Source organism: Dermacentor silvarum, chromosome 7 (assembly GCF_013339745.2).
Source record: "Dermacentor silvarum isolate Dsil-2018 chromosome 7, BIME_Dsil_1.4, whole genome shotgun sequence".
Classification (NCBI taxonomy): domain Eukaryota; kingdom Metazoa; phylum Arthropoda; class Arachnida; order Ixodida; family Ixodidae; genus Dermacentor; species Dermacentor silvarum.
The window spans coordinates 44,394,544-44,407,641 of NC_051160.1; the positions used below are offsets into that span (position 1 = coordinate 44,394,544).

The following is a 13,098-nucleotide window of genomic DNA, read 5'->3' on the forward strand; positions in this document are numbered from 1 at the left end:
CCAATCCTGTATTTCACCTGCATGTATTTAGCTTCACATGCTCATTTGCCGCTGCGTGCCCTACACTTAAGCTGAATTTGATATAAGTGGAATTCGTTCAGTTATGCCAGGCCAGCGGACTAAATTTCGCGCCGCTCGTATGAAACACTCGTATAAGTCCAGAGCACTTGCATAGGTAATTTATCGCAACAGCCTCAATTAAGACACACGCTTTGAACTGTGCCTGCAAATCACCTATAACCTGCCCCTTGTATTCACCAAATATAAAAATGTGCCTCGTTTTGTTGACCGCGTAAACAAGGCAAACCAGCTACAAAACCCAAATAACGCGTGACGGCTTATTATTTTGCAAAGCAATTTATTAAGCTACAAACTTGAAAGTATTCCTAGACATTTCATTTACGATAATCTGCAGTTCCACTCTCCAAGTGTAGGGTAGCCAACCGGGCACGACCTTGGTTATTATCCCTACCTTTCCCTCTTCGTTTCTCTCTCTCTCTCTCCACTAAATGCGAACGCGGTGTCATGTAGACTTCTGTTAAGATTATGGGAAACAACGAAGAAACATACCCGCCGTGGTTGCTCAGTGGTTATGGTGTTGGACTGCTGAGCACAAGGTCGAGGGATCGAATCCCGGCCACGGCGGCCGCATTTCGATGGGGGCGAAATGCAGAAAACATCCGTGTTTAGGTGCACGTTAAAGAACCCCAGGTGCACGAAATTAATCCGGAGGCCCCCACTGCGGCGTGCCTCATAATCAGATAGTGGTTTTGGCACGTAAAACCTCATTATTAACGCGAAAAACATTACACCCTGGAACAATTGAATACGTAATTATGTACGCAGGCTGTAATTAACCTACACAAACCGAGCATTTATCGCAAGTCACGGATAGCATGCTACTTAGTTAAACGAAATATAAACAACCTGTACCGCATATAGTTCACCGAGGACACCAGAAAAACCTACTACAAGCCTCGTAAAATGCATGGACATTTGGATAATGCTAGTATTATTATTTCCAAAGCACGAAATTAGCGTACACACTTCTATGTTTCCGCGCACATCACCGATAGACTGGCCGTCGTTTTGTCCAAATGTGAAAATGCTGGCGTCTTTGGTCCTTACAGGGTAGTGAAGAAACAGCGTAACGCCCCTTAACAGGACAAAAAGGAAAGCTTAACATTCTTTATTTACCTCCAATATAACAACAGACTTCAAAACTTGCCCGCATATGACCCTTAAAATTTTTCCCACTTCCTGGATAAATTTCTAGAATGATTACATTTTTTTAGAATATCGTCAAAGCAGAGATAACGTCTTTGAATGCTTTTAGACGCAATAACAGCATCGCTGTAAGAGGACGCGATCCACCGTTATACAAGAATCACAATTAAGAAAACAGGTGCGCTGAAGCGCTTGGTAAAAGCCACGCCTATTCTTGGCGAACAATGCACGCGGGTCTAATTAGCTAGACTGAGGCCGTGCAACATTCGGAAAGACAGTAAAAGCCAGGTCATGCCTGCGACGACGGCGAATCAACACGGCTGCAAAGTACTCACTTCAGGAGGCCGTAGAATCCATCAGGGTGGAGGTCCGTGATGACGATGCTGTCTTTTTCGGCAAGCTGACCGTAGAACATGGCTTCGAAAATTTCGCTACTTAAGGCCAGTAATTGCTTGTGGGCCTTGAACGTCTTCGAGATGTCGAGTTTTTCCGGTTTCACGACGAACTCCACATCGGCGTGATCGCCGCTTTGAAGGAATTTCTCCAAGTTCAACTGCAAGACGACGTCGGAACGTTGAGAAGAGTCTCTGCAAAACTGATCTGAATTGGCAGCCACGCAAGTGTCTTTCACTGTAAAGTTTCTCGCTGCATAAACAAGAGACAGTCCAAATCGCTTATTCGATATACATGTTGTGGTTTACGGAATACCGGTCACCGCAGAGGTGGACGGCCAGGAACGGAGCGGAGTCGCACTTCTAGTGTCACACTTCTAGTGTCAGTTTCAAAATGGGGCATCAAATACACGCATGCAGCCGTGTGTGACGCACATGCTGCAGCAATGACTCGGGGAATTATAACCCCAAAATACTTTTTTTTGCAACAGAGGCTAGCGTTACGCACATAGGAAGTCTACAAAAAAAAAGGAAACACTCACAGGCATTGTCGTCCCAGTCGTCGGCTGTCACTCGATATAACGGAGAGGGAAGGTCCAGTGAATCTGCAAAAACCAGTCGCCACCGTGAAACGGGCCCCTTACCATAATATTCAGCCGGTAACAGTTAAACAACGCAGTTTTGATATCGCGTTCCGCCGGTTCACGAGGGAACAGAGAGAACAGCTACAAACCCACAACACAGATACCCTGGAGAAGACTTTATATGTGGTACAGCCATCCGCAGAGATGCCCTGATTCTATTGGAAATAAATGTGGTGAATATTTTATACGGTACTGAAAGCAAGCTGATGGGCCTATGGTTCTTCAATTTTTTAACGTCTCCCTTCTTATGGACTAGTATAATGTTGGCATTCTTCCAGTTCTCTGGTACACTTGAAGTCATGAGGAATTGCGTATAAAGGGCCGCAAGCTTTTCAAACATGATATCTCTTCCGTATTTTAATAGGTCGACTGTTATTCCATCTTCTCCAGCAGCCTTTCCCCGGGTCATGCCTTGCATGGCCCTTCTAGCTTCATCGCTAGTTATAGAAGGAACCTTTGTATCCTGGTCTCACTACTCCGAATGGAAGTAGCTTGGTTGCTCTGGATACTGTACAGGTCAGTATAGAATTCTTCCACTGCTTTTACTATGTCATCGAAAGTACTGATGAAATTACCCTGCTTTTCTTTCACTGCATACATCTTGCCTTTCCCTATACCAAGTTTTCTTTTCACTGATTTCATGTTGCGTCCGTATTTTACGGCTTCCTCAATCTTTCCCACGTTATAATTTCGAATGTTCCTTACTTTCTTCTTGTTGATCAGTTTTGGTAGTTTAGCGAATTCTATTTGATCTCTTGAGTTTGACACTTTCACGATTTGTCGTTTCTTTAGGTGATTTGTTACTTGGGAGAGCTTACCTACTTGTTGCCTTGGTGCCTTACCTCCCACTTCAATTGCTGCTTCAGAGATCAGCCTAGTTGCGGTTTCATTCATTACGTCTATGTTGTCTTCATCTTTCTGTTCTAAAGCTACATATTTGTTGGCGAGCACCAGCCTGAATTGGTCTGTTTTTATCCTTACTGCGTCTAGGTTGGCCTGTTTCTTGAATAACTTTACTCTTTCTCTCTTCAAACTGAGAGAAATCCTAGACCTCCCTAACTTATGGTCCCTATAGTTTACCCTACCTAACTCATCTACATCCTGCAATATGCTGGGATCGGCAGAGATTATGAAATCTATTTCATTTCTTCTTCCTTCATTAGGGCTTTTCCAGATCCACTTCCTGTTGCGACGCTTCCTGAAGAAGGGATTCTTTATTCGGAGCCTATTCCTTACCGCGAACTCTACCAACATCTCTCTTCTAGTGTTCCTAGAATGGATGCCGTATTTGCCAATTGCTTGTTCAACAGTCTGCTTTTTCCCCACTTTTGCTTTGAAGTCGCGCATGTCTACAGTTTACTGAGTTTACACCTTTCTCATCGCGTATTCAACATCTTCATCAATCTATTCTATATCTTCATCATCGTGACTAGAGAAGTAAGTAATGAAGAAAGTAAGGGATATTCGAAATTATAATGTGGAAAAGATTGAGTAAGCCGTAAAATATGGACGCAGCATAAAATCATTGAGAAGAAAACCTGGCATAGGACAAGGCAAGATGTATGCACTGAATAATAAGCAGGGTAATATCATCAGTATTTTAGATGACTTAGTAAAAGCAACGGAAGAATTCTATACTGGCATGTACAGTACCCAGAGCAGCCAAGCTACTTTTATTCGAAGTAGTGATGAACAGGATACAGATGCCCCTACTATGACTAGCGATGAAGTTAGAAGGGCCTTGCAAGACATGACCCAAGGAAAAGCGGCTCGCGGGATCGAATCCCGGCCGCGGCGGCCGCATTTCGATGGAGGCGAAATGCAAAAACGCCCGTGTGCTTGCGTTGTAGTGCACGTTAAAGAACCCCAGGTGGTCAAAATTAATCCGGAGCCCTCCACTACGGCGTGCCTCATAATCAGAACTGGTTTTGGCACGTAAAACCCCAGAAAGAAGAAGGAAAAGCGGCTGGAGAAAATGGAATAACAGTCGACTTAATAAAAGACGGAAGAGATATCCTGCTTGAAAAGCTTGTGGCCCTTTATACGCTATGCCTCACGACTTCAAGTGTACCAGAGAACTGGAAAAATGCCAACATTATACTAATCCATAACAAGGGAGACGTTAGAGAATTGAAAAATTATAGGCCCATTAGCTTGATTTTCAGTATTGTAGGAAATATTCACCAATATAATTTCCAATAGAATGAGGGCAGCACTTCAATCAACCAAGAGGACGGGCTGGCTTCAGGAAGGGATATTGTGCAATGGATCACATCCATGTCATCAAACAGGTAATCAAGAAATCTGCGGAGTACACTAAACCCCTCTATACGGCTTTCATAGATTATTAAAAGGCATTAAATTCAGTAGAGATAACAACAGTCATAGAGTCATTGTGTAATCAAGGAGTACAGGAGACATACATGAATATCTCGGGAAATATCTACAAAGATTCCACAGCTACATTGGTTCTCCACAAGAAAAGTACAAAATTACCTATCAAGACAGGGGTTAGTCAAGGAGACCCAGTCTCTCCAATGCTATTCACTGCATGCTTAGAAGTATTCAAGCTAGTAGACTAGCCTCCCATGGAAGTGGGAGGCAAGGCACCAAGGCAACCAGTAGGTAAGCTCTCCCAAGTAACAAAGGACCTAATAAAGAAACAACAAAGCATTAAATGTCCAACTCAAGAGATCAGGTAGAAATCGCTGCTGATCAACAGGCGCCAAGCCTCCCCGATAAACCTGCTGGTCCTGACGAGCACTAGCAAACTAGACTCCAAGAGCCCATTCGTTTGTTTCCAGGTAGTTCGAATTCGGATCATCCTCTTCCCAGTCACAAAGCGTTCGTCCAGAGGACGGATAAGCTGGCTTCTTTTTACGACGACAAACGATTACAGACACCCAAGCGGCAAGGGTTTGTGTATGAGATTCTCCAATGTGACCCAGCGAAGTGGCCGGATGTTATTACTGAAAGCTTCCTGGAGCGAATGCGTTGAGAAAGGGCAACTGCATTTTTAAGACTTTTCCATCTTGCGAAATACAAAAGTCAGAAACAATTTGTCACCTCACCTTTTCGCGCGAGTGTCCGAGCGAGTCTGGTTAATGCATTCGAAGGCCAATGGCTCCGCTTACTGCGTCATGAGGAAACTATTTCTGATTCCGAGCAAACCAAATGCATTAACCACGCACGGTATTTTTTATATAAAAAAAGATTTGCTCACGTGAAAACAGTGTCGAACACCGGAACTGCGTGGCAGCATGGCTTGTCCGCTGCCACTTTTGCTGCACAATTGATGAGGAACTGGTTGAGTATCCCGTCACTCAGATAGCTTACTGGAGAGAGGTGTTGAAGCCTGTAGTCGTAGTAGTTAAGCTTCTAACTGAGCGCAGCCAAACGTTCAGCGGCAGTGAGGAGGTTTTTGGTTCTCCGAGAAATGGCAATTACATGGGAGTCCTTGAGCTCATTGCCTAGTTGGATCCTTTTCTGAAGGAACACACCAAACGCTATGGGAACAAGGGCAAAGATCACCCGTCATCCCTGTCAAAGGATATTTGGAATGAATTTATCGAGAATATGGCAATAGGTGTCAAAGATCGTATCATTGACGAAGTGAAACGGGCAAAATACTTCTTTTTAATTGCTGATTTGACTTGAGGTCTTACTCACGTTAATGAGTGGTCAGTTTTATGATGCTGTATAAATGTCAAAGCTGCAGGAACGCTTTCTTGGGTTTGTCCCGATCCCACGCCAGCTTGTATTTGTGCGATACCGTGATGTCCCTCCTGACGACAAACGGCGTCTAAGTGGACAATTGCAGGGGCCAAGCGTACGATAGCGCGAGTAAAATGTCTGGAAAATACTAAGGACTGCAAGCACAAATCGAACAGCTCAAACACCTGAACGAATTGGCAGTCTGCGTTTAGTGCGCTGATAATTCAGTAAACTTAATTGGCGCGTGTAGTGTTGACAGTTGCCTTATGGCAGTAAATTTTTTTAGTGTAACTTAGATATTATACGTGTTCTTTGTTTCCTCCCCTAACCGATGGAAGTATCTCTTGGACAGCATGGATGCAACTGGTGAATACTTTGTCTGGGAAGTCTTTCTGAAACCAGGTGGTCAAGACATGCCGAATTGTGTAAGGCCATTGTGAAAAATTCCAATGCAGTTTTGTGTTGTCTTGAAGCTATCTCGAAGAACGAGGAAGAAAACGGTGACACTCGGAACTAAGCGCACTCTCGCTTGAAGAAAGTGACAAAACTAGAGACTGCACTCAATGCAATTTTCTAGACTGACATCTTGCAGGGTTTTCCCAAAACGAGCGCAGCGCTTTGCAAACCAGGCTTAGACATTTCAACTGCTGTAGGTCTGCTGAGCTCTCTGGAAGGCTTTGTTAGTTCGTGGCGACCTTTCATTCCTTCGAGACGAAAGCGCACACGCTGAGTACCCCTCAATGTTATCAGGGTGAGGGCAAACGTATCGTTTTTATACGGGAGAAGCGATAGTGCGCTACGAGGTAGATAAACGCTTATCGTAGCGACCTACAATGTTGTACTTGACAGTCAAACCTCTGCTTTGCGAGTGCGATAGGCTGCCTATTCTGAGCTCAGCGAAATGTTCGCATTATTACAATTGCTGACAGGAGATGGGAGACAGATTTATTTGGCACAGTGGGCTGAGAGGTTGGTTGAGGCCTATGAAAATGTCTTGGAGCCAGCATTTTCAGCTGAGATCATTCAGTTTGCGAGCTTTCTGCAAATATCTGTGTGTGAAGACACGAATGCCCTGCGCATTATGAAGTTGCTGCACGAAAGGAAAGTTAGTGCGTTTCCAAACCTTTCCATTACTTTGCGAATGTTACCATACCCGTGGCAAACTGTGAGAACAATCGATCGTTTTCCAAGTTGTCGCTGGTAAAAAATCACCTTTTTTCAACCCTTCTGAACGACAAGTTAAATTGGCTTGCTATGATGTCCATTGAAAGTGACCTCCGCGATCTTTCGAACAGACTACACCTGATTTCCCCAAAGCGAAGGCGCGAAAGATGCCATTTTAAAAGAGGACTGTTTGCGCTTCACAAAAGTTTCCAATCATTTTGTTCCATATGTAGTCTCACAGCGTTCATGTTAATAAAACACTGAGCTGTAAATAAAAAAATGTAAATGTTCTTTTTTCATCGCTAGTTTGTTGTTCTTTTGATATTAAGCCCGCTTATAAACAATATTTTTGTTTAAAAATTATCTATTTATCAACTGATTACCAAAAGCATCCGTCAGCGCCGCATTTGTGTCGTCCTTGCTTGCCTTATTTTCAACGAAGGCAAGTTCAAATATGTTTTGTATTAAAAGTTGGCAGTTTTTATCTGGTCTATTGCCCACTTTATCGTGTTTGTGTTGCCTTAAGTATTGAATTTATTACTAGTCTATTGTGTATTTAGTGATTTAGCGTGTATAATGATTCATGCCCTCTGATGCCAGCGCTCAATTTCAGTAAAGAATGTTTTAGTAGTGTAGTGGTAATATTCCAGCAGTGTAGCAGTGGGGTGAGGCAACCGCCAAAAGGAGAAAAGGAGAGGGGGAGGCTACATAAGCATTATCCCAGGACCGCCATTTTTCTTAATCGAACCCTGGCCGGCGCCAGAGTTGGAACATTCCTATCAAAAATTTTACACATTCCTTTACTCCGATAAGCCTACTGCAAAACTAGGCCACCCGATGGCTTGGCTGCCACAAGTGGCCTAGCCTATTATATTCGTTTATATGGCGAACACTAGAGACAGACATTTATTCTAGGGCCGTTAGCGCCAAAAGTATCCTTAGATGATGCTGACTTCCTTAGTGATTCTGTAAAGCATCTAATCATGCGTTATACCTCTCGGAAAAAAATAGAAACTTTATTGTAATGGAAAAGATATTAAGGAGGGGTGGTCGGAGCCTCTCAGTCCAGGGCCCCACTGGCCTCTGCCGCCTGCCTGACCTGGCTAATTAAAGACCTTTCCGACCTGGCTTGCCAGGTCGGAAAAGTTTTAATGCTCAACGCTGGTCGGCTAGTGCTGGAAAGTATACCACTTTATGACTCGATCCTGACGAAAACTAAAGGCAGCAACGAGGTTCCTTCATCTTGCCGCCCGAGCTGGCGAGGGAGGGCAGACGAGGTGGTCCCCGTCTTCTGTCTGGCGCCCGCGCCATTTCTGCGTAAAGTGAAGAGGGCGAGGGGGCCGCTACGCGAAGAGCCGCGATGAGACGGGTGTGGGGGCACCAGAGGAGATGGCCTGACATTGCGCATGCGTTGTGCTGCCTGGCCACCGCGTGTGTGGTCGCTTTCGCGCCTCCAAGGGGAGGTCGGGTAAGTAACCCAAACAAATGGCGCCGAAAACTATGATGAAGCTGGTTGCGTTCAAAGGTGCATTGCGTTGCAGAGCGCCTCGTTCAGGGCATCTTTGAGCCGTATGAGAAAGTGCGTGTGAAAACTGCCTCGTAAGCTTCGCTGTATATAGATTCCAACAGGACAGGGTGGATCTGTTGCATTTTGTTTTACTTGCGCCGGCGCCATGAGAGTGGCTCTTGGCCAGCGTAGTTCTCACAGGGATCATAAAGGTCAAAGTAGCCAACTGAGAGTGCGAGGGCGGCGAGGTGACCAAGAAGATGAGAAGGCTGGCGAAAAATGATGTCGCTACCTCTAGCTGATCGAGGGGACCCTGATCACAGGGGACTCACAGGGGACCCTGATCACGAGAAAGAAATTTACAGAAGAATAAAATTGGGTTGGAGTGCATACGGCAGGCATTACCAAATCCTGACTTGGAGCTTTCCACTGTCGTTGAAAAGAAAAGTGTACAATCATTGCATTCTACCGATGCTAACATATGGGGCAGAAACTTGGAGGTTAACGAAGAAGCTCGAGAACAAGGACCGCACAAAGAGCGATGGAACGAAAAATCTTAGGACTAACGTTAAGAGACAGGAAGAGAGCGGTGTGGATCAGAGAACAAACGGGGATAGCCGATATTCTAGTTGACATTCAGCGGAAGAAATGGAGCTGGGCAGGCCATGTAATGCGTAGGATAGATAACCGGTGGACCATTAGGGTTACAGAATGGATACCAAGAGAAGGGAAGCGCAGTCGAGGTTGGCAGAAAACCAGATAGGATGATGAAGTTAGGAAATTTTCAGGCGCAAGTTGGAATACGCTAGCGCAAGACAGGGGTAATTGGAGATCGCAGGGAGAGGCCTTCGTCCTGCAGTGGACATAAAATATAGGCTGATGATGTTGATGATGATGATGATGATGATGATGACATAACCTCCAACCAACAAGCGAGCAAGCAAGTACACAAACAAGGGGGAGAGAATAATAAAATGAAATGAAAATAACAGTCAGAAAGTACTATCGTATTGTCACGTAGTAGTGACGGTAGAGAAAACAGTCACAAAACTGTGTATGACGAAACTGGTTGTTTATTGGGCGAACCTGTGCCCACAAAAGCAAGCTACACTCAAAGCACAACGATAGCGGCGAACACAGTCGGCGATCGTCGAAAATCTGATCAGCGGCGAAACGCGTCGGCTTTTATACCTGAGTCATCGAAGGTTCTAGATTAATCCCTGATGCCCGCGTGTCTTCCAGAAAGTTCTAGACAATTCGCGTCAGTCATGCAATCAGATAACATAAGCGTCGGTGAAAACAGGCAATGGAAAGAAGCATTGATAACGTTCTAGAAACTTCCGATACAGGCGCGTCCTGCGCCGAGCGATAACGTTTAACATTTGTTAGCCGGTGGAAAGCGGCCACCGGTGAAAGATAAACATCTATACGTGTCAATACCCTCCCCTTAAAAAGCATCGTCCCGATGCTACAAACAAATGTGAAAGCGAAAACAAAACCACGCGTAATAAAGAAAAAAAATAAAGTAACAAAGTACCTAAGTTCGTCAGCGGGCGTAGAAAGGCTTAAGACGCACCACATGGACGACTTCGGCTCGTGCGCGGCGCCGCTGTGATTGCGAAATGCCGTCTGGCACGACCTCATAGTCCAGTGCGCCAATACGTCGGATGATCTTATATGGTCCGAAATAGCGACGTAAGAGTTTTTCGCTAAGTCCTCGTCGGCGTATCGGAGTCCAGACCCAAACACGGTCTCCGGGCTGGTACTCGACGTAGCGTCGTCGAAGGTTGTAGTGTCGGCTGTCGGTCCTCTGCTGGTTCTTGATGCGCAGGCGGGCGAGCTGTCGACCTTCTTCGGCACGCTGCAAATAGGTGGCAACGTCGAGATTTTCTTCGTCGGTGACGTCCGGTAGCATGGCGTCAAGCGTCGTTGCCGGGTTCCTCCCGTAGACCAGGTTGAACGGCGCCATGTGCGTCGTTTCTTGCACGGCCGTGTTGTATGCGAAGGTCACGTACGGAAGGATGGCATCCCACGTCTTGTGTTCGACGTCGACGTACATTGCCAGCATGTCGGCGATGGTCTTATTTAGGCGCTCGGTGAGGCCATTCGTCTGCGGGTGGTAGGCGGTGGTCCGGCGATGGCTTGTGTGGCTGTATCGCAGGATGGCTTGAGTTAGTTCTGCCGTAAAGGCAGTACCTCTGTCGGTGATGAGGACTTCTGGGGCACCGTGACGCAGGAGGATGTTCTCAACGAAGAATCGGGCTACCTCGGCGGCACTGCCTTTGGGCAAGGCTTTTGTTTCGGCGTAGCGGGTGAGGTAGTCCGTAGCTACGACGATCCATTTATTCCCGGACGTCGACGTCGGAAAAGGCCCCAGTAAGTCCATCCCAATCTGCTGGAACGGTCGGCGAGGTGGCTCGATCGGCTGTAGAAGTCCGGCTGGCCTTGTCGGCGGTGTTTTGCGTCGCTGACAGTCTCGGCATGTCCTTACGTAATGGGCGACGTCGGCAGAGAGGCGAGGCCAGTAGTATTTTTCTTGTATCCTTGCGAGCGTGCGGGAAAAACCGAGGTGTCCAGCCGTTGGGGTCGTCATGGAGAGCTTGCAGAACCTCTGGACGCAATGCTGAGGGTACCACGAGGAGGTAGTTGGCTCGGAGAGGCGAGAAGTTCTTCTTTAGGAGAATGTCGTTTTGCAAGAAAAACGACGCCAATCCTCGCCTGAACACCTTCGGCACAGTGACGGTCTTGCCTTCCAGGTAATCTACAAGGTTCCTTAGTTCCGGGTCGGCTCGCTGTTGTTCGGCGAATTCGTCGGCACTGATGGGTCCCAAGAAAGTGTCGTCATTCTGGTCATCCTGTGGCGGCGGTTCGACGGGGGCGCGAGACAAGCAGTCGGCGTCAGAGTGCTTTCGCCCGGACTTGTAAACGACGGTGATGTCGAATTCTTGAAGTCTCAGACTCCATCGTGCGAGGCGACCTGAAGGATCCTTCAAGTTAGCTAGCCAACACAAGGCGTGGTGGTCGCTCACAACTTTAAAGGGCCTGCCATAGAGGTAGGGGCGAAACTTTGATGTAGCCCAGATGATGGCGAGGCACTCCTTTTCTGTTGTGGAATAATTTGCTTCCGCCTTCGATAGCGACCGGCTAGCGTAACTTACAACCCTTTCTAGTCCATCAGTCCTCTGCACAAGCACGGTGCCGAGTCCTACGCCGCTTGCGTCGGTGTGGACTTCGGTATCGGCATTTTCGTCGAAATGCGCAAGGATGGGCGGCGATTGTAGGCGTCGCTTCAGTTCTTCAAATGCTTCGATTTGCGGCATCTCCCACTTGAACTCGACGTCGGCCTTCCTGAGGTACGTCAGTGGCTCGGCGATCCGTGCAAAATCCTTGACGAAGCGCCTGTAATAGGCGCACAGTCCCAGAAATCTACGCACTGCCTTCTTGTCAGCGGGCAGAGGAAAGTTGGAGATGGCCGCAGTTTTCTGAGGGTCGGGGCGCACTCCAGACTTGTTGATGACGTGGCCCAAAAACAAGAGCTCCTCATATGCGAAGCGGCACTTTTCTGGCTTTAACGTGAGTCCGGAGGTTTTGATTGCTTGAAGAACTGTTTCAAGGCGCCGCAGGTGTTCTTCGAAGCTTGAGGCAAACACAACGACGTCGTCCAAATAGACGAGGCAAGTCTGCCACTTCAAGCCTGCCAGTACTGTATCCATGACGCGTTGGAAAGTCGCAGGTGCCGAGCAAAGACCAAACGGCATGACCTTGAACTCGAACAGTCCGTCTGGTGTTATAAAGGCCGTCTTCTCCCGGTCCCTCTCGTCGACTTCGATTTGCCAGTAGCCGGTTTTGAGGTCCATCGACGAAAAATACTTTGCGTTGTATAGTCGATCCAAGGCGTCGTCAATCCGTGGAAGGGGGTATACGTCCTTCTTCGTGACCTTGTTGAGGCGACGATAATCGACGCAGAAACGTAGGGTTCCATCCTTCTTCTTCACTAACACCACGGGGGACGCCCACGGACTCTTGGACGGCTGGATGATGTCGTCACGTAGCATTTCGTCGACTTGTTGCCTTATGGCCTCGCGTTCGCGTGCCGAAACTCGGTACGGGCTCTGACGCAGTGGGCGGACATTTTCGTCGGTTATGATTCGGTGCTTGGCGACAGGGGTTTGTCGAACTTTTGACGACGACGAGAAGCAATCCTTGTATTGCAGGAGCAGAGCTTTTAGTTGTTCTTTCTTATGCCTGGGAAGGTTCTGATTAACGTTGAAAGTTGCTTCAGGTATTATAGTCGTCGTTGCGGGTGCACTGGAATCCGTGAAGGCGAAAGCACTGCTGGCTTGTACTATTTCGTCGATGTAGGCAACCGTGGTGCCTTTGTTAATGTGCTTGTATTCGGGGCTGAAGTTCGTGAGCATCACCGTTGCTTTCCCTGCACGTAGCTCAGCTA

The 13,098-nt window shown here is 47.0% G+C and overlaps 1 protein-coding gene across 2 annotated transcripts in view; it reads right to left on the bottom strand.

Moving 5' to 3' along the window:
• Positions 1 to 13,098, bottom strand: part of LOC119457968 (BTB/POZ domain-containing protein 6-B-like) — a 43,312-nt gene that overhangs the window by 25,235 nt on the left and 4,979 nt on the right. Inside the window, exons 1-3 of one of the 2 annotated variants that reach the window (XM_037719753.2) lie at positions 5,487 to 6,907; positions 2,162 to 2,224; positions 1,563 to 1,780 (exon numbers count right to left, since the gene is read on the bottom strand). In XM_037719753.2, the coding sequence (XP_037575681.1) occupies positions 1,563 to 1,780; positions 2,162 to 2,167 (224 nt within the window). In that variant the 5' untranslated portion in view covers positions 2,168 to 2,224; positions 5,487 to 6,907. Of the gene's footprint in view, positions 1 to 1,562; positions 1,781 to 2,161; positions 2,225 to 5,486; positions 6,908 to 13,098 lie in introns of those variants that run through there. The other variant, XM_037719752.2, reaches the window with a different exon arrangement.